The sequence below is a fragment of the Felis catus genome, chromosome B4 (genome assembly GCF_018350175.1).
Source record: "Felis catus isolate Fca126 chromosome B4, F.catus_Fca126_mat1.0, whole genome shotgun sequence".
Lineage (NCBI taxonomy): Eukaryota > Metazoa > Chordata > Mammalia > Carnivora > Felidae > Felis > Felis catus.
In genome coordinates, this window is record NC_058374.1 from 48788126 (window position 1) to 48810323 (window position 22198).

Here is a 22198-nt window from a genome sequence, read left to right on the forward strand (position 1 = left end):
CCTAAAGCCTCTTCTTGATGATATAGCAGTGGACTTTCAGTAACTTGGGGGACAACTGTGATGTTCTCCTAAAATATCCTTTGGTATCACAGTCAGGGCAGGGATCTATCCAAAATTCCCATTTCTCATTTTTCTTCCATCATAGTTCATTGTTCACCTGTATTTATCGGATGGGAAAACCGATGAAGAAGACTTTTCAAAGAAGTCTACGATGGGAGACTCTGCTTCTAGCCCATGCTGACGAAGGTGTGTTATGCATCGAAACTTCCTTCCCCATATCTAAGCTTCTTCAGATGTAAGACGAGGCCCGTCGTGGCGGTAAGGATGCTCTCAGTCTAAGGACCTTAGCTCTGTGCTGCCAAACGAAATCAGCAGAACTTGGAAAACCGCCTAAGAATTTCTAGAGAAATGATGGAAACTTTGAGGTATTTTCCAGCTTTCCTTTGTTGTTATAAGCACCGCCTGAAAGGTAAATTCTAGGCAGATCTTCCAAGGGGCGGTGCCTTTGCCTCGAGCCTAAAAAAAGCAACAAAGGACTACAGACTTAAAACTTCCCCTTTTTGCACAGACGTATTTCTCTGAGTCTACAAGTAGAGACAATAGACTCTCAGAGAAGACTTTCTGCCCTGAGAGCTATCCATTTTCAAATGTGCCCACGAGGCACCAACAGCAGGCTGGGGGTAGAGCTGCAGTTCAGACAGAGGTTCTGGCTCTGTGTCTTCCCATCAGTGGATCCTTGGGCCACGGTTTTCATTTCTCTGAGCCTCAGTTTTCTCAACTGTGAAAGAGGAATGATGTCAACCTTCAGCATTGCTAGAAGGGTTGGAAATAACGTGTGAGAAAGCATCCAGCAAGGTTTCCACCTCAGAAAAGTGCTCAATACTCAACAAATGGTGGAGGCTAGGAAAATCATCACCATCATCATTTCCACATTATTATTTTTTTTATTTTTAGAGAGAATCCGATGCCGACTCCACGCCCGGCACAGAGGCCGATGCGGGGCTTGATCCCATGACCCTGGGATCATGACCTGAGCTGAAATCAAGAGTCAGGCGCTTAATGACTGAGCCACCCAGGCGCCCCCCCACTTTACATTTTGATCCTTATTTTTGCATAACACATATTAGAATAAGTAGGAAAGAGGCATTTTCATCTAAGTACTCACAATCAGCATCCATAAATCTCAAATATAAATATCTTATCTAGTAACTCCTTCTTCTTTGAAGCTTTCCAGCACCGATCCAGGACAAGTGTGTTGTATTTTTTTCCCCTAGAGTGTGCACTGTTTATACAATTACAATTTAGACCTTTAGTGAGCGCTGCTTTGTGTTAAGCGATTCTTTTCTGAGCGTTAGACTTATCTCTCCACCCAAATATAAAATGTGTGAGGAAAGGCCGGTGTCGTTCGTATCGTGTAATGCTTGGAGTGGCTCGCATAATGCTTGTCAGACTTATGCAAGACATTGAGTAAAATTCTTTAGTAGATATGTATATGTCTAAATTAGACAGGAATGCCTACATTATGCACCCCACTCCATCTCTTTCCTCTGGTGAGAGCGTTGCCTTGGCGAAGAAAGAATACAAATATGAGCAAGGTCGTGTGTCCACAGGGAATCACTGAAACCAACTTCTCTGTTTCTTCCTTTCTTCTATATATACGACACAGCGAACTACATTCTGCAGGGATTCAGAGCCTTGACGTAAAGGCTTATTTCCGAATTCGACAAGCCCTTAAGAATTCCCGACTATATCCCAGGACCTGTGCACAGGAGCAGAGAGAAACACAGTCCTGAGGCACAATCCTAGACCTCATGTTACTAACAACGTAGTGAGGAAGACAGAAACAAATGAAATTTTTTATGTATGCTTAGGAAAAGAAATGCACATGGGGTAGTATGAGAGAAGTCAGTAAGGACATCAAAGAAGGCTTCTTTTTTTTTTTTTTTAAATTTTTTTTTCAACGTTTTTTATTTATTTTTATTTTTGGGACAGAGAGAGACAGAGCATGAACGGGGGAGGGGCAGAGAGAGAGGGAGACGCAGAATCGGAAACAGGCTCCAGGCTCCGAGCCATCAGCCCAGAGCCCGACGCGGGGCTCGAACTCACGGACCGCGAGATAGTGACCTGGCTGAAGTCGGACGCTTTAACTGACTGCGCCACCCAGGCGCCCCATAAAGAAGGCTTCTTGGAGGAAGTGACTGCAACGCTAAATCTCAAAGGGTAGTATACATTGGTACACTGGGGAGGGTTGGAAGTGGAGGGCAAGGCAATTGAGGAAAGGGAGACCATGAGCAGTGGCATGGCAGCCTAAAATGGTGTGGTATGTCCAGGAAATTATAAAGAAGAAGCTCAAGGTTGCTGGACTTCCAAAGTGAACATTATATAAGGATAAGAAATGTGTCTAGAGCAGGGCAGGCACAGGGTTCACATCACAGTAGATCTCTTATGCTATGCAAATAAGGAACGTAGTCTTGATCCTGTCAATGACGATAGAGCGTTGAGACTAAAAGAGGCACGTGAACAGATTTGTATTTTATTCTATAGTTTATTCTGGTAGCTGTGTTGATGGGTTGGATGGGAACAAAACCAGTTTAGAGACTGTTTAGGTCTGAACTAGAGCGTTCACAGGAGGGATGGACAGAGGCTGTCGAATACAAGAAATACTTAGGTAAAATTGGCACGACCTTGTAATTGGAGGGGTGTCAAGGATGGAGGTGAGGAGGAGTGAGGACTTACGGGTTTCTTGCAACAATGTCCTTGGGGGTACCATCAACTGAGATAGAAAATACAAAAGAAAGAATAAATGTTTTGGGGGAGATTATGGCCTGAATTTGGACGTATCGAGTGTTGAGTTTGAAAAACCTGTGCTATTTCTAGGAGACGATTTTTTGACAGACAGATATATATATCTATGCCCGGATTTCAACTCTAAACTAATGATTTATACTTCATCAGGCTAGGGATAGTAGTTTAAACCAAGTTACCCAAAGTGTGGTCCGTGGATCAGCAAATTGGCATCACCTAGGAATTTGTTAGAAATGCAAATTCTTAGGTCAACTGCAGGCCTATGATATCAGAATGTCTAGGGTTGGAGTCAGGAATCTATTTTAAAAAAACTCTGCAGGTAAATTGCGAAGTTTGAGAAACAGTGGTTTGAACCATAGACCCTGGATAGACCCTCAGGATGAGATCATCCTGAAAGAGTATAAAAAGAGAAGTTGGCCACGCATAGGAAAATCCTGTTTTATGAAAGCTCTACTTTCAATATATAAGCTGCTGACTACTTCTCATCTCCTCCTCTTCTAGAAGCCTAGTCCTCCTCTCACCGTGCCTGCAGTGAAAGGAAGCAACAGCTTCCTTGTAGGCATTATTGTCTTCAAAGTAGTCAGAGTACGAAGCATTCTTATGACCAGATCATTCCTTCTTTCTGAAACTTCTAGGCACGTTTTACCCATTTACACTAACACTGAAGCATTTACCACAGCCAGCAGGTTTTCTCATTGTGGTAACCACCCTCCAGGATGGCCCCATTGATCCTGATATCAGCCCTGATCACACTGTATCAGGGTTGGTCTGTGTGACCAATACAGCATGGCAGAAGTGATGCTATATCAGTTCTGAGGCTATGTTATAAAAGACACTGTGCCTCTCTATCTCTTAGATCACCTGTTCTGTGGGAAGCTAGGTGACATGTCGTAAGGACACTGAAGCGACATAGGAAAGACATGGTGAGAAGCTGAGGATTTCTGCTAACAGCCATGCGTGTGAGCTCTGTTGGAAGTGAACCCTCCAGCTCCAGATGACCGCAGCCCCGGCTGAAAGCTTGCCTGGCACCTCGTGAAAGACTGAGCAGGAGCCAGCCAGCTCCACTCCTCCTGGATAGACCCTCAGAAACCGTGGGATATTAACAAATGTTTATTGCTATGAGTTGCCAAATTTTGAGGCAATTTTTATGTTATTAGATAACTAATGCACTCACGATCTGGCCCCTTGCACCACTCCAGACTGCTCTCCCTACTGTTTTATTCTCTCCATTCCAGTCCCTGCTTTCTTGCTAATCCTTACATCAGAAGGAGATTCCTATTTCAGCAATTACTCTCCCTGTAGGAATCCTCTTCTCCCAGATGTCCATACCTGATTCATTTCCTCATTGTGGTTTTTTTTTTAAATGTTTATTTATTTTTGCATGACAGAGGGAGAAAGAGAGAGAGAGAGACAGAGCACAAGCAAGGGAGGGGCAGAGAGAGAGGGAGACACAGAATCTGAAGTGGGTTCCAGGCTCTGAGCTGTCAGCATAGAGCCCGATGTGGGGCTCAAACTCACAGACCGTGAGATTAGGACCTGAGCTGAAGTTGGACACTGGACGCTTAACCTACTGAGCCACCCAGGTACTCCTCCTCATTGTGGTTTTAATTTGCATTTCCCTTAGGGGTGATTATGGTGAACATCGTTTTATGTGCTTATTGCCACTTGTATATTCTCTTCAGTGAAATGTTTATTTGTATTCTTTGTCCATTTTCTAATGGGAATGTTTGCCTTTTGCTTTTTTTTTTTTTTTTTTAACGTTTATTTATTTTTGAGACAGAGAGAGGCAGAGCATGAACGGGGGAGGGTCAGAGAGAGGGAGACACAGAATCTGAAACAGGCTCCAGGCTCTGAGCTGTCAGCACAGAGCCCCACGCGGGGCTCGAACTCACGAACCGCGAGATCATGACTTGAGCCGAAGTCGGCCGCTTAACTGACTCAGCCACCCAGGCGCCCCAATGTTTGCCTTTTGAATATTGAACTTTGAGAGTTCTTTGTGTATTCTAGATGCAAATCCTTTGTTGGGTATGTAATTTGCAAATATTTTCTCCCAGCATGTAATTTGTCTTTTTATCCTCCTATCAGAGTTTTTCACGGAGCAAAAGTTTTAAATTTTGATGATGTCACATCTATCAGTTTTTCCCGCCAAGTACGTTTGCTGGCAACTCTAAGACCTCTTTGCTTAGTCCAAGGCCCTGAAGATTTTCTTCTATTTTTTTTCCTAAATGTTCATAGATTTACATTGTACATTTAAGTCTGTGATACATTTTGAGATAGTTTTTAGACAAGGTGTGTGGGTTGGGTGTGGAATTTTAGGTGCATAAGGTGTGAGGTTTAGATTAAGATTCACTTTTTTTTTTTGGTTTCTTTATGGATGTCCATGGACAAAATATCCATGCTTAGCACCATTTGCCCAAGCTTTAGCTACTCATTCTCCAGAACCATTTGTTGGACAGGCTATCCCTTCTCCATTTAATTGCTTTTGCACCTTTGTCAAGAAGTACCTGGGCATATTTGTGTGGGTCTACACCTGGGTTCTTTACTTGGTTTCACTGATGTGTGTGTCTATCACTCCGTCAATAGCATACTGTCTTGACTACTGTAGCAATACAGCAAGCCTTAACATCAGGAAGACTGATTCCTTCCCACCCTACTTCCTTCTTTTTCAAACTTGTTTTGGCCATACATTTTGGAATAAACTTATCTATGTCTCCAGAAAACCTTGCTAAAAGTTTGATAAGAATTGCAATAAACATAGATCAATTTAGTGAGGATTGACATCTTTACTACGTTGAGTCTTCTAATCCATAAGCGTGGTATGTTTTTTCAACTATTTAGGTCTGCTTTGGTTTCTTTTTAATTCGATTTCGTAGTTTCTAATTATACAAATCTTGTGCATCCTTTGTTAGATTTACACCTAAGTATTTCATTGTCTTTTTTTTTTTAATTTTTTTTTCAACATTTATTTATTTTTGGGACAGAGAGAGACAGAGCATGAACCGGGAAGGGGCAGAGAGAGAGAGGGAGACACAGAATCGGAAACAGGCTCCAGGCTCTGAGCCATCAGCCCAGAGCCTGACGCGGGGCTCGAATTCACGGACTGCGAGATCGTGACCTGGCTGAAGTCGGACGCTTAACTGACTGCGCCACCCAGGCGCCCCTATTTCATTGTCTTTAGAGCAGTGACAAATGACAGTACTGTTTAAGTTTCAGTTTCCATTTGTTCATTGTTAAATATAAATGCAACTGATTTTTTCTGCATTAACCTAGTATGTTTCAACCTTGCTGAACTCACTTATTAATTATAGAATAGCTTTAAAATACAGATTCCTTAGGATTTTCTATGTAGATAGTCATGTCATCTGTAAATAGAAAGTTCTGTTTCTTTATTTCCAAGCTGTATGCTATCTATTTTTCTGATGCCTAATTGCATTGGCCAGAACTTTCAGTATCATGTTAAATAAGAATCATGAGGGGCGCCTGGGTGGCTCAGTCAGTTAAGCGGCCGACTTCAGCTCAGGTCATGATCTCGCGGTCCATGAGTTCAAGCCCCGCGTCAGGCTCTGTGCTGACAGCTCAGAGCCTGGAGTCTGTTTCAGATTCTGTGTCTCCCTCTCTCTGACCCTTCCCCGTTCATGCTCTGTCTCTCTCTGTCTCAAATATAAGTAAATGTTAAAAAAAAAAATTAAAAAAAAAAAGAATCATGAAAGCAGACATTCTTGACTTGTTCCTGATCTTAGAGAAAAAGCATTCAGTCTTTCACAATTAAGTATGAGGTTAACTGTAGGGGTTTTTTGGTAGATGTTCTTTATGAGTTCCTATTTCTAGTTTGCAGAGAGTTGTCATAAATGGGCACAGGGTTTTGCCAAATGCATTTTCTGTGTCAATTAATATGATCATATGATTTTTCTTCTTTAGCCTGTTGATACAGTGCATTATGTTAGTTGGGTTTTAAATAGTCTTGCATACATGGAATAAATCCACTTGATCATGGGGTGCTATTTTTATGTACTTCTGTATCTGATTTGATAATATTTTGTTAAGGATTTTTACATCTAAATTCATGAGAGAGATTGATCAGTATTTTTCCTTTTTGCTATCTTAAGATTCGCACTGTTGGTCTGGAAAATGCATAATATGATGAGATATTAAGATATTAAGAGAAGGTAACTTCTTCCTTCCCATTTAGGGTGTTCCTCTCTGGAGTCCACTATGTATTGATTAGAGATGGAATCTCAGACTAGAAAAATCCAAATGTGGAAGGAATCTGTCTCTGATGTCTGTCTTCCTACTCAAAGGTATTTTAAGAAACACTAAAGAAGGATTAGAGATTAGCACTTGTGTAAGGAGCTTATCGGACAGCTAAAATTTTAATCACTTTCTAATTACTTAGTACCTGCCCTTTGAGTCTTTTCCTGTATATGATTAATAATACTTTCCCATCTGTCAGAAAGTATCAAGAACCAAGGATTATAGAGCTATGAAACATAATTTTTTAAAAGTACTTTATGATGTTTAAGTTTTAAATTTGCATATAGCAAAACCCATTTTCTGTGGTGTGGACTTCTATGGGTTTAGACAAATGCATAGACTTATAGATCCACCACTATAATCAAGATGCCAAATAACTTCATCACCCTGTAAAATCCCTTGCATCGTCCCTTTACATGCAGTCAGCTTCTCTCAACCCTTGGCAGCCACGAATTTGTTCTTCAACATTATTGTTTTGTCTTTTCTGAATGTCATTAATTAAATCAGACAGTATAGAGCCTTCCAGTTCTGGGTTCTTTCACTTAGTGAAATGTGCTTAATATTTATCTATGTTATTACATCTATCAATAATAATTCCTTTTCTTTTCCAGCATGGTTCTTGTTGGTTTTATTCTTATGTCTTTGAAATCTTAGTGTCCAGCACAACCAAAGTTCGTCTAGAGAAATTTCTTGGTCATCAGTCAGCTTGCTTAGTGCCATGTGACTCCATTACCTGAATGGTAAGATCTTGAGATAGGCAACCAATCAAAAGTCAGTCATCACTAACCTAGCCAATGACCAATGAAGTGATCTGGTAGAATTGTTCTGTCTGACAGAGGCAGTGTGTATTTACTGCTGATAGGCCAGGCTCCTCAAATCCTCTAAGACTCAGTGGCAACAGGAGGAATAGTTAGAAAGAACAGCCCCTTGGAACAGGGAACAATGGATACATTTCCTAAAGGTACAAAATGACCAGATCTTTAGAACTTCACAGAGTCTGGAACACTGTTTCATTCTCCACCAGACCTTGCTGAATGTGGTTGAGGGTCCTATCTCCCACACTTCCCTTGTATCCCATACTATCTCTTTTTGTTGTTGTTCTTTTTTTCTAGATGTTCAAAATTCTTTCTTTCTTTCTTTCTTTCTTTCTTTCTTTCTTTCTTTCTTTCTCATTTATTTTAGTATAAGTCTTCTGGGGATAGATTGCCTTAGCCTTTCTTTATTATGATGTCTTTATTTCCTTTCATTCCTGAAGGATAAATTTCTGGACAGAGGTGACAGGTTTTTTTGTTTTTGTTTTTTGTGTTTTTTGGGGTCAGATCTAGGAAAGTGTTGTGCTTCTTTCGTTTTGACCCATGGTTTCTGATGAGAAATCCTCTGTCATTCTATTTTTTTTCACGTCTAGGTAAGGTGGCATATATATACATATATATATTTATATATATATATACACACACACGTATACATATATACATATGTATACACATATACATACATATATACATATGTACATATATACATATATATACATATATATATTTAAGTTGCTTTCAAAAGCAAATATATATAAATATATATATTTTTAATTGCTTTCAAAATTTGTTTTGTCTTTAGTTTCTTGAAGTTTGATTATGATGTGCTTTGGCATACATTTCTTTGGGGTTATCTCATTGGGGTTTGCTAGCTTCTTGATTCCATAGACTTATGTCTTTCACCAGATTTAGGGAATTTTTAGTCATTATTTCTTCAAGTACTTTTTTAGCCTTATCCTTTTCTCCTCTCCCAGAACTCTGAAGACAAGAATATTAGATCTTTTAGTTTCCCAGGTCCCAGGCTGTCCTCCTCCTCCACCTCCACCTCCCCTTTCCTCCTCTCTTTCTTCTTCTTCTTCTTTTCTGTTGTCAAGCCCATCCATTGAGTTTTTTTATGCTGGTTGTTTTATTTTTCAGTTGTAAATTTTCATTTTGTTCTTCTTTAGATACCTTGCTATTGCTGAATAGTGATGAAAATTAAGATTCCTCATTTGGCCTCCTCTGATACCATTCTGGTAGAAAGGAAGAGGGTGCCTCGTTATCACTGGTGGGAGATGAAAGTTTAATATCCCCATATGGCCTTCTCTGATACTACCCAGGTAGGGATGGGGTAGGATTACCTAATTATAGCTGGGCCAGGATGGAAGTCTCTTTACTCTGCTTGTGCTGAGGGGGTTGATGTTGGCCTTTTTTTCTTCCCATGATATTGGATTTGTTGATGTTGGATTTGTTTCCACGGCATCGAGATTTTGTTCTACTTATTTTCTGCCTTACTAGATTCTCTTTCCTGGTTATTTGTCTAGAGAGAGTAGGCTTTTTGTGAGGATATATATATATATATATATATATATATATATAATTTTTTTTGTCTGCTCCTGTTTGTGTTTCCCTAGATGCTTCCCTTGCATCTAGGTCAGGATATACAAGGCAAAAAGAGAACTCAAAGAATTTGCTGCCACATTGTTCTTTGAGTCCCAAGTTGCCTATTTGATCTATCTTCTTTTGAACGTTTAAAATATTCTTATGTTTGTTCCATATGTAATATCCAGGAGTTTTGCTGTACTTAGCAAGAGAAATGGAAAGAAGTATATCTACCCCATTCTTGTCCAGAACTGGATACGATAGAAGCTTTTAAATCTTTAAAGCAATTTAAGATTTTTCTAATCATAAACCATCGAGAGCTATATTAGAATCATTTTAGGAGAGTTTTTTCCAACTATAGACTTTACCTTGCCCCCCACATCCCACTCTTCACTCTCCATTCTCCTGGGTCTCCCTGGGAGGGAGAAGAGTCGTGGCACAACAGCCCTCGTCCTCCTTCTAACATTGGGAAATCACTGGTTACAAATCCTGCTACTGATCAGTATGGTTTATCTCTCTCAGATGTTGTTGGGATGGCAGAAACTGAGAACCTTGGCACATTATGGAATATGACATATGAGGAAACTGAGACCTGAAGAGGTGGTGATCTTGTCACATAGCAGAGATGTGGTAAAACGGGTCTGCACATGGGTCTATAATAGTACTTTTCAGACATTAATATGCAAACAAATCATCTTGATACCTTGTAACAATGCGGCTTCTGGTTCAGGCAGTCTGGAGCGGGGCCTGAGGTCCTGCATTTCTAACAAATGCCCAGGTGGTGTGCATGCCATTACACTTTGAGTAGCAACACTCGAGAACATTCAGCTTATTGTTCTATTCACCGCCTGTATGAATTGCAGTCCTTCAACAAAGAAACAGAGAATGGGTGAGGGTTTGACAGATAAGAATCTCAGTTTCCATGTGCCCAGTGTGTAAGAGTAGAGGAAGATCTCAATGGTAATGGAGACACAGAGGTGGGAGTGGAAAGACTCATCCAGACACCAAACACTCTGCCAGCTCTGTGAGGTGTCTGCTGCTTCAGAACTCCTCTAAGTTTGGTAAAGACCAGAGGAAAGCTCATCAAAATACCCTGTGAGCTGTTTAGCTGCCCCTTTAATCTGCTCGGGGCCCCTGGTTGAGAAGCTTTCCCTGCCCGAGAAGGATGAATTGACCTTCTTTCTCTATCATCTTACGGAGTGCAATTCTCTAACAAGTAATGATTTAGGGAAGGCACATCACAATCCGCTGGCAAGGTGTTAGAAAGACCAGCGACAGATACATCTTGGTCTATGTCTGCTTCGCTCTACTACAGTAGACAGATGGCTGAAATATGTAAGGTGTGCTCAGATTTTTTCTCCTGGATTCACTACTAACTTCGTCGGCAGTTTTGAATCAATCACTTTATTTCTCTATGCTAAGTATGTCAAAAGAGCCTGATGATATTAACATTAGGCTAAGATCTATACAAACTGATGTCCAAACTAACACCAGTGGTTCAATGTAATTGAAAGACTGAAGCCAAGTGTACCAATGAATTGAATTGCAGCCTGGGTCTTGCTCCTGAAGCCTTTGGGTACGAAGATCCAGCAATCATTTCAAATAAATGCCATCGGTTAGCAGTTATTCTGTGTCTTTTTTGATTTGTGGTTCTGTCTTACTGAGGAAATATATACAGTACCTGTTAGGGAGAGATGCTGAATACTTTTCAGTGTCATGGCTCACACAATCAGCATCCCAGTGTCCCCATGGGGTGTAGGGGGACACGATGGTTGACACTCTTCTTTCCAGTTATCTAGAGTCCCAGGAGAATTATGACACGATGTGCATATGTTGGGGATTGATTTATGATTGGGGATGTGTGTGTCAGGGAAAGGGCAGGAATGGGAGGATAACAAGGACTAACGGTGGGAATGGAGGAGGCACAAACTGGAAATATACTCCTGGATATCAACACTTTGTGTGTGTGTTTGTGGATTCAATACCTATTTACTGACAGGAGAGAGCCCAAGTAAGTTTTGTGAGAGTATTCAATTGTCAGAAAACTCCTAAGCCTGTCCCAGTCTCACCCCTTGTTCTTCCAACTTCTTTGCACCTGGGTTGGCTCTCTAAGCTCCTAACAGTGGGATTAAGAAGCATGTGGGTATTATAGGGAGATAAATCGGGGTGCAAAGATCCTTTATTCATCTCCTGTGAAGAAGGCCACTGGACAGTTTATGAGAGCAACATTCAACTCTGTGAGTATTTCTCAACTTGTGGTGTTTAGGCAGATTATAACTGAAGGGCTTTTGGTGGGGGGGGCGGGGGTAGGGGTTGATCTGGCTCTAAAATAAAGAAATGGAAGAAGAGGACACACTGAACCTGTGGGCCTGGACTGGGGCCGGGAATGAAACTAGGAGAAAACATGAAAGAAATACACCCAAATAGCCTTATAATGTCATGTAGCAAGCTTATAAGTAAAACTTGATCGTTACAAGGTCATTGCAAAACTTGATTACTAAATTCATTTGGAAAGAACTCCAAACTGACCCTCCTTTTTTCTGTGGTTCCATGGCAAACAGTTTTCTGGGAAAGGAGGGATTTGGGGCACTAAATGACCACAGAGAAAACAGTATTTATTCCTAGGATGTGCTTAAAAGGACCAAGGCACAAGACGGGGGACATGAGAGTGTGAGGATAAGGAGGAAGAAAGCCAAGAGCCAGCACAGGCATGACCTCGGTGCAGTGTGGGTGGCTTAGCCTTCTCTTTCTGAGGTCAAAGTGTTTGTTCCAGTCTGAAGGAAGGCACTTGTTGGATTTTTGTTTTTATCTTTTCGTGACTTTGGTTTGGGTCTTCCTTGGCTCTCCAAATTATTTGATTCTCTCTGCTTCAGCAGAATCCTTATGGGTTCAACCCCATCAGTGCAGAAAGAACACCCCTGCAACTATCTCCTCCCCAACCCTTCTCTTGTAGCCCCTCAGCCTATATCTTTGCTGAAGAGAGACCGGAAGTCTGGGGTGATAGCAGCAGCATCAGAGATCCTTACTCAAGAACCTTCTGAAACTGCTCTTCCTTAGCTGGAATTTATAAAAGATCATCCTCTGTAGCTTCCTACAGCTGAGCTCCATTGCCTTGGCTCTAAGGCGACACCAACCCTGGTTTCCTACCAAACTGTGCCTTGATGTATTACCCTGCAGCATCCACTTCTTCCTGAAGAACAATGCTTCATAACCTTCAAAAGGAGAAGAGCTAGCATCACCTTAAAAATAGAAAGCCATTCTGCCTCACAAAGGAATGGATTGCTTGACATTTTGGGGAGGCAAAAATGTGAAACGTCCTTTTTAGGTAAAATCGAGTCTGACTCTAGATTCAGAATTATTTAGCCCGGGAGATATCTTTTAATTCCTAGGAAAGCATGGCCAGGATAAGTTTAGCTATAGTGATATCTGTGGCAGACAATACTAACTTCCACCCAGGAAAGGGTCATATTTGTCTGCTCCTCCCAAAGGTTGAACAGGGAGAACTACAGGGCATATCTATGACAGAAACACTCTAGGGGTTAGTACTCAACCTATGTACTCCTATGTACTCAAAAATGAAATATCGTACATGAAATGCACACGAAACATAAACTTATTTTCCACAGTGCAAGCCCTGAGGGTTATCTTCATGATCCAGGGATTAACCAGGCAACTGTTATGTAACTCTTTCTGAAGAGAATTCTTTTACATAACGCATCACACCTAGCATAGACAGGAAGTCTGTGCAAGCCCAGAGGTGCAACTTCAAAATTATATGTGAAAACATGCAAAAGAAACTTATAAGAAAAAAGGGGAAGTATAATCAGGGAAAGATGGAAATCAAGTGTAATTTTTACGTTCTTTGGGACTGCTGTTAGGGATGTCAAAGGAATCCAAGGAAGGTTTAAGACAGAATTTCAAGACGAGGCATAAATTAATAGTCAGGGTTTTTGAGGGATGCAGAGGATTACCCAGCAAGTGCTGAATGACGGTCACCTCTCTGGTACATGACAGGGGATCTTCAGCAGTTGGCCCAGGAGAATGAGTGTAGGAGTGCAGGTGAAACTGTGTCATAATTATAGATTTACTTGCCTGGTTTCCACTACTTATAGAAGGTCTATTGCATGGTTACTCTTTTTCTTATTTCTTATTTACTTTATGCCCTTTAATTTTCCCTGTAACTCTAAAAAAGAAGTTATATTTGATTGACTCTATAGATGGAATGAGGAGCAGAGAAGTTACGCAACTTATCCAAGGTCACATAGACAGTTTTGTGGAACAGGGATTTGAAACTATGTCTATTTGATTCTAAAACATATTCTCTGTTTTTTAAATTAATTTATTTAGTTTTGAGAGAGAGACAGAGAGAGAGAGAGAGAGAGAGAGAGCGCACAAGCAGGGGAGGGGCACAGAGGAGCGACAGAATACCAAGCAGACTCCACGCCATCAGGGCAGAGCCTGATGTGGGGCTTGAACCCATGAACTATGAGATCATGACCTGAGCCAAGATCAAGAGTAGGACTCTTAATCGACTGTGCCACCCAGGGACCCCAAGCACATACCTTTTACATTGCACTGCCCTCAAAGTGTAATTTGACTGATTAGTTTACCTTAGGCCCTCATATTGTAGACTCTAGATCTCACATGGTGGGATCCTAATTAGACTTGCTAGATAAAATAAAATATTTCCAGTAAAATTAGAATTTCAGATAAACAATGAATAATTCTCTTAGTATAAGTACACCATACAATATTTGGGATATACTTATACTAAAAATATTTGTTATTTATCTGAAATTCAAATTTAACTGGGTGCCCTGTATTTTTATTTGCTAAATCTGGTAATCCTAGTCCTAGTAAACTCTCCAGATGAGAGAAAGGAAAGTTTGTGGTATGTTAACATTTTGAAAGAATTGAGAAGTCACAAAAACTTGATCTGGGAGAAATTGTCTAGTTTTCCTCTATGACTTTGTCAGAGTTGGGATGTGTCAGTTAGCGGTGGTAAACTCTGACAATAATGTGTCTCTTGGCTGCCTACTAGCAAGTTACATGGTCCCAACCACATTCGGATGAGGCACAAACTTTGGCTGTTTACTAGGGCAGAAGAGGGACCATAGCACAAGGACTGGATTCAGTGAGCAAAGGAGCTGGCAGCCTATTTCCAAAAGCCACTGAGAGCTTTGTGAGATGAAGGCCAAATGATGCCTTCTCTATGGTTTGATGGAGAAGTCACAGGGTCAGGATCTTGCAACCCAGTATCCCAAGTATTAGTTCAATTTTTTCACTTATTTATTCACCCACTCGACAAATATATATGGCACACCTGCTATGCTCCAGGCACTGTTGTAGGTTCTAAGGTCACAGAAATGAATGAAAACAAAAAAAAAAAAAACGGGCTTATGGAACACATTCCAGTGGGGAACTTAGATAAAATCCATGGCATAAGCAAGTGATCCAGAGCCCTAGCCAGGTGCACCACCCCTGGTACCCACTTACAGATTAGTCAACGTGTTTCTATTGAAGAACTTGAGAATCAGCAGGAGAAAATGAAAATAGTAAGTGGGGAAAAGAAGATAAGGAAAAAATATCTTTTGGCAAAGATAGTAATTTAACCCTATTTGAAAGTAATCAGAAAAAGTTGATGAACTCAAAGTCATACAATATAAGATTTGAGGGATGGTCAGTGTGGCAGAAAAAGAGAAAGATGGTTAGCACGGGCCAAAGAGTGTCAGGGAGAGTTGAAGCTAATAATATTAGCATAAGTCTATAATTTACAGATTATATAAACCTTCCAGGTAGCAGAGTATGAGATGGTTTTGCTCAGAGTAAGTGATTAAGGCTACTGAGAAGTTGTTCAGCACTTTCTAGAATCTTCCTTCCGAGGATAGGTGTTACAACTTTTGTGATAGAAAAGAAGAAAGAAAAAAAAGTCATCCTTTGGCGTAGCATATGTATTTTTTAATTTTATCTTTTTAACACACCTCTATTTTTACTTGAAGAATGACAATGTACATTTCTGTAGCTAAAATCAAAGTCTGTGAAAGTCACATTGGATAAGTTCCATGATTTGGATAGAAGAAAATATTGGACATTTCAGAGAAATGGGTGACTTAAGAACCTCACGTCTGGATATGGAGCTAAAGCACAAATTTACTACTTAATCACCCTCCATTGATGTGTGTGTGTGTGTGTGTGTGTGTGTGTGTGTGCGTGCACGTGTGTACTGGAATGGATCGGATACTATGTGGGTGTTAGTATCCCTGGTGCAGAGCTTCCCCAAGTGCTATCCCCCAGAACTAGAGAAGTAGAGAAGTAGAGAACTAGAGAAGTAACTTGATCACACGAGGATTAGACAAAATAAGGATTATAAAGAAAGAAGCCCATAAAATGTGAGTCAATAAACATTCAGAGTCGGGTTATTTTGCAGTTGGGTGGAAAAATATAGAAAGTTTAAAGAACATACCAATGCTGTAAAGACTATAGTTAGCATTTAGTCCATTTCCTTGTCTTTACAGATGGTGGAACTGGTAATCACGGAGAAGTATATATTATAATAAACCAGAAAACTAGTGACACATTGAAAGCTAGGGACAATTTATTGAAACAACATGTCTATTTAGATTTTGGGGGATTATTTTAGATTAAAATAGACTTTTCATCTATTCATTGTCAGTCTATGTTAAGTGCCTCCATTGATATTTTCTTGAAAATCTCTTTAAAAGATGATAAATTCTTCCCTTTTATGTCAACACAAAATCCTAAGTTTTTCTGGAGTGTCCAATGAGGGTTTAAGAAGCAATGGTTCCTGTACCCTGAAGGGCTTTCTTTTTTTTCTCTCACTGCCTAAGGAGCAAGAAAGAGAACAACCAGACACCCAAGGACATCAGAATGAGTGACAACACTGCTTTGGCTCCTCCAGCTTCAAACCAGGGTCCCACTACCCCACGCAAAGGGCCCCCCAAGTTCAAGCAGAGGCAGACTCGCCAATTCAAGAGCAAACCTCCTAAGAAAGGGGTGAAAGGGTAAGACCAAATTAAAAAGAAGACTCTATTTTTTCCCCACAACCCTGCTTTGGTTTTGAGAAATTAGTGCTCATAAATGTAAACAGACTTACAAAGACTTCCACCCTCTGCTCTATTTTCCTCTCTACCACAATCTTCGCTGAATCGTGTCCTTAGCCCTGGAATCCTTTCTCCCTCACCAACCAGGTCTGTGGTGACATTTAGCATGGCAAATGGGGCCTATCACAGCAAACTTCGACTTGACCTTCCAGACTCTTCTTGACCACTCCTCCTCACCAGCACACCCTGTGATTTAATCTGGAATACTAAAACACTGGCCATTGCCAGAACACAGAGTTTATTCAGTTTATTTGTATGGCAACAAATGTTATGCCTTCAGTTCTTTGCTTTTTTCTGGCCAAATTCTATTTATTCTTTAACATATGCTCATTTGTTAATTTCCTTTTGGACGCCATTACTGACTCTCTTATTAGACAAGTGTGATCATTACTTCTATGTTTGCATTTCATACATTCAGCTATCACAACTTGTATTATTTTACACTACATTTGTTTACTTACATCTGTTCTTAGGGATTGAAGTCCCTCAAAGAAAATTTATTATTTTTTCCCTAATTCCCTATGCTCAATACGATGCCTGACATATAGTAAATGCTTTGCTAAATGCTTTTGGATAACTGGTCAAATGGTAAATTGATCACTTTAATGCCTTTCATACTGTGTTTTCATTCCAATTTCTATTTTTAAAAGTGGAACTTGACTAAATTGCCCCCATGATGGTGCTATTTGGTTCTCAGTTGTCAAAGGCTATATTCTCACAAGGGAAAAAAATCTCTCTCCAAGGGGACACGCTGTCTGAAAACAGCCTGAGTGACATCGCCTTTGCCCTGGGTCAATGCAAATTAAAGGTGTTTCACAAAGACAAAAACCTAAACCTCTTCTTCCCCTTTCATCAGGAAACTATATGAGTAATTCCAAGATCTTTTCACTCTTTCAGCTAATTTTTAATTTTTCTTTTTTCCCCCAGGTTTGGAGATGACATTCCAGGCATGGAGGGGCTAGGAACAGGTGAGCCACCAAAAGATGTGGACTTTCACTCGGAATTTCACTACTATACACACTTTAGGCCTCAAAGGGCTGTGAAAAGTTAAAAGAAATACCTGAGGCAGCAGATCCTTGAAGGCGTAGAAATGTGGGGTTTAATTTTACCTCCTAAGTAAGTGCACGTGTGCCCAGGAGAAACACACCTACAGGAATCAAGCTAAGGCCCAGAGTTACTAAACCCTCTTCTGTTAAGCAACTCTTGAGGACATATAATGGTTGAGTCGTAGACTTTCAATGTAGAAAGATTCTCAGGGTTAGTCCATCCCAACTTCATTATTTCTTCAGAAGAGAAACCTGAGGCAGAGAGAAATTAAGGGACAATCTGAGGCCCCCGAGTGAGATATTGGAAAAAAGGGTGGGGCCTGGCAAACCACTCTGTAACCAACTTCCTCTTTTTACACATCCTCCAGCACCCAGAGCAGGGCCTGCACCCTGAATGTATCCAATACAAAATTTCGGTTGACTAGAATAACTTGATTTGTTGGCTAATGAACACAAATCACCAGATATTCCTTTTAATAATATTAAACTTTATTTTTTAGAGCAGTTTTAGGGTGACAGAAAATTTAAGCAGAAAGTATGGAGCTCCTACATGCCCCCTCTGCCACCTTCCTCCTCTTGCACATAGTTTCCCCTATTATTAGCATCCTGCTTGAGTGTGGCACATTTGTTACGATTGGTGAACCAGTATTGGTAACATTTTTATCAACTAACACCCATAGTTTATATTAGGATTCATTCTTTGTGTTGTCCAGTTCTATGGGTTTTGACAAATGCGCAACGTTGTGTATCCATCATTACAGGTATATACAGAATATATGCTCTAAAAATCCCCTGTGTTCCATCTGTTCATCCCTCCTCCCACCTCCCCAAACTCTTAACAACCACAAATCTTTCTACTCTCAAGGGTTTTGCCTTTTCCAGATTGTCATATGGTTGGAATCACACAATATACAGATTTTCCAGACTGATTTCTTTCACTTAGCAATGTTTATTCATTTAAGGTTCCTCCATGTCCTATGTGGCTTGACAGCTCATTTCTTTTTACCACTGAATAATATTTCATTAAATGGCTGTATCAGAGTTTGCTTATTTTATTGAAAGACATTTTGTTGCCTCCAAGTTTCACAATTATGAATAATACTGCCATGAATACAATTGTGCATGTTTTTGTGTGAACATGCCTTAAACTCACCCAATATTCTTTTGACAAATGATATAATTGGCAATCAGTGTCCTTACCAGGCAATTCTCAGTGTGCTTGCTTTTTGCAGTCAAGTGCCACCCCTGGGATCTCAAATTCATTTTCTAGCCCCTTTATAGAGCTCATTTCGCTGTTCTCCTAAATCAACTGCTTCCGTATTTTGGCCAGGTGTATAGAAGACCGGTAGGTTTGCTTTGGGCTTATGTTTAACTCTGCCAACATATTTGGAATACTAGAAAGAGCTTTACACTGAAGGGAGATTTGAGATCTTTGGCTTGGTTCTAGTCCCATCCTTGTAACTCCGATTTTTTTTTTTTTATAGGTTTTTAATCTCTTTAGGTTCCAGTCAGCTTGTCTGTAATCCAGGGATAATAGTATTTTATTGCCTGAAGCGAAAAATTGGATTAGTAGATGTCTTGAGATTATTTCTCAGTACGTGATTGGGCATTGTAGGCATTTCAAAATGTAAAGGAACAAAAGAGTGCATCAGAGAAGCCCAAGGAATGCATCTGAATTGGTAGGGGGTAAGAAGGCAGTGGATTTCCAGATTGTGGGGATTTAAAGTGCTTCTATTTCCCATTTTAACCCTTGGCCTGACTAGAATTCCACTTGTGTTCCTTCCATAGTGGTTGTGCTTTGGGGAGACCCCGTTTGATCAGTGATATGCACCCCCTCAGGCTAGCTCCAGTCAAAAGCCTTGGGTAATCTCTTCAAAGAGGTACAGAATGAAACTGAGCCTTTCATTCTGTACCTATGTGAAGATGCCTACTAAGTGGAGTCTGTTCTGGGGGCATCAGAACCCAATTGGTCTGATCCTTTCTGGGCTGCAGGGCCATTCTAGATAACTTCCTGGTTGCTGAGACAACAAGTAGGAGAGAGGAGTGAGGTGTCTCTGCCCAAAGGATGTCTTTCTGAGCAGAAGAGGCTCTGAAGGGTTGGGGTGGTGGTGGTGAGGCAGACTTACAAGTTCTTCTTCCCTCTTCTGCAGATATCACGGTGATTTGCCCCTGGGAGGCGTTCAGCCACCTGGAATTGCATGAGCTTGCTCAGTTTGGGATCATCTGATGCACCTGAGGTTCTGCCACTTTCAACAGCATCTGCTCTAATTTTGCTTACTTTTGCCCTATTGATCTGCCAGAGTCTTGAAATTCAGCTGTTCGGAAGTGGTTTCTTCAGCTTACACAGTCATTTCCCCCTAAATTGCTATGAAGAGTTCTCTTGGTGTGAGATTCTCTCTTGCCCTATATAGTTCAGCTCAGAACAGTGGATGCAAATAGACTTTTGTTAGGACATTTCAAATTTCCTATCAGCTGGTTAGAATTCAGTGATAGTTCTTGAAATTTTGTTTATCTGTTAAGCCCTTCAAATTTAGTTTTTACCAGGCAGTCCCTACAATTAATAGTAGTTTTTAAGATAACATTTTTGTCACCCCCCCTTCCCCTTCTCATTTAATAAAGGAGATACTTACCTTGAACCTTATGATGAAGTCGTATTAAATGCTATATGCAAATATCTGATGCCCTCTTCTGAAAGTCAGTTCAGCAAAGAGGGCACAGTCGTACAGGAAATAAACACAAAGCATGCAAAAGAGCATAGGAATAAAGTCAAGTTCTGATTCCACTTTGTAACTTGTAAATCGTACATTTTCTGTGTCTAAATTTGGAGACGGAAACTCAGGATTCTGTTAATGTGAACCTTCCTTTTAGTGTCCTGGCTCAGTTGATTGAAAATATTTATATGCTACGGAATTTAGACTCAGGTGGGACAGGTAGTTGAACCCTCTGAATAAAATGATGGTTTGCTTCACCTCTGAGGTTGTGTCAAATGTAATGTGCACATAGCCATCTTTCCCCAATACTTTCACGGCAATTGTGCAATTCAATTGCTGCCCCTACGTGACCTGGATGCCTTGGGTACTAGCAGTATTGATTTCTTCATTTCAGTTTCGTAATCTGTGGTAAAAGAATGGGGAAAATTAACTGAAAAGAAAGACAGGGTTACAGAGACAAAAGAAATCTGGGTTCTAATCCTGGCTTGACCAGTACATTACTCTGCAATTTTGGACAAAAATCTTTCGCCTTGGATCTTCTGGTTTGCCTGAATTAGGCCATCTAGGTTCACGGTATTGATAATTCCACAACTTTGAGGTCTGCAGAGTGTGAGTGTGAAAATCAAAGAAGCTCAGCATTCAAGAAAATGTCTTGTGCTGCAGGCTCTGCACTGTTTTGCACAAATGACCTAGTTACCTCTGGCCAAAACATTTGAAGCCCAAGGGAGGAATCTGGATTGGTTGGGGGTAAGGAGATGTCCAGACCATGGGAATTTAAAGCACTCCTATGTTTCATTTTAATTCTTGGCCTGGCTAGAAGTCCATTGCTGTTCTTCCTTAGTAGAAAAGAGGGGTACCTGGGTGGCTCAGTTGGTTGGACATCCATCTTAGGTCATGATATCATGGTTCATGAGTTTGAGCCCCATGTTGGGCTCTATGCTGACAGCTAGGAGTCTGGAGCCTGCTTCGGATTCTGTGTCTCCCTCTCTCCCTGCTACTCTCCAGCTCATGCTCTGTCTCTCTCTGTCTCTCAGAAATAAACATTAAAAATTAAAAAAAAAAGAAAAGAAAAAGTACAGAAGAAAAAGTAAAGCATAAAATCTAAGAGTTGGAACTGTGACATGCAGGAAGTATAGTGATGATGTGTAGGCACTTCCCCTCCAGCAGGAAGTCCTGCTTCCACTCATGCTCCTATTTTCAAGTCAGAGACTCCACTTGATGGCCAGAGCCTCCGGGTGTGCTTGTTCATTCCCGTGCCTTTCAGGTAGGGAGGTCTGGGTTCTTCTCCAGTTCAGTGAGATTTCTCCATTGGATTACTTTGCAAATGATTCTCTAAACATTTTAAGAATGCACCCAGAGGAACATATTCAATGGTCAGGCTAGAGAAAGATCTAGAAACCATGCTGCATGAAAAATTGTTGAAGGAATTGATAATATTTAGGCTAGATGAGAAAACCATAATTGCCAGCAAATATTTGAAAAGTTGTAATGAGTGGGATGAAGCAGGTCTATTTTATGAAGTATAGCATTTAGTGGTAAGCCAAATCAGATATAATTGAAAGCCATTCAAATTCTAGAATTTTGTCCTTTCCATTTCTAATTCTATGTCTACCATTTCTATTATTCCTAATAAGAAACAAGAAAACCTTTCTCATATAAATAGCACACATATGAAAGAGAATAAAGGTAAATCATGGTCTCCATCAAAGTCCTGGCAGCAGAAATGCCATACTCAGAGTAACTGAGGAAATTTTAACAAAGGAACTATTTAAGGTTTGGGGTGGGGAGAGTGCCTGGGTGGCTCAGTGGTCAGACTTCAGCTCATTCATGATCTCGTAGTTCATGAGTTCAAGTCCAGTGTTGGGCTCTGG

The 22198-nt window shown here is 40.6% G+C and overlaps 1 protein-coding gene across 7 annotated transcripts in view; it reads left to right on the top strand.

Moving 5' to 3' along the window:
- The window catches only part of PDE6H (phosphodiesterase 6H), a 179651-nt gene extending 159067 nt beyond the window's left edge, over positions 1–20584 (top strand). For 3 of the 7 annotated variants that reach the window (XM_006933535.4, XM_019834578.2, XM_023256795.2), the window contains 3 exons: positions 16298–16471; positions 17498–17538; positions 19767–20584. In XM_006933535.4, the coding sequence (XP_006933597.2) occupies positions 16338–16471; positions 17498–17538; positions 19767–19843 (252 nt within the window). In that variant the 5' untranslated portion in view covers positions 16298–16337 and the 3' untranslated portion in view covers positions 19844–20584. Of the gene's footprint in view, positions 1–139; positions 247–4370; positions 4389–7084; positions 7104–11555; positions 11687–16297; positions 16472–17497; positions 17539–19766 lie in introns of those variants that run through there. The other 4 variants (XM_019834577.3, XM_045061438.1, XM_045061436.1 and 1 more) reach the window with 4 other exon arrangements.
- The last annotated feature ends 1614 nt before the right edge of the window (positions 20585–22198 follow it).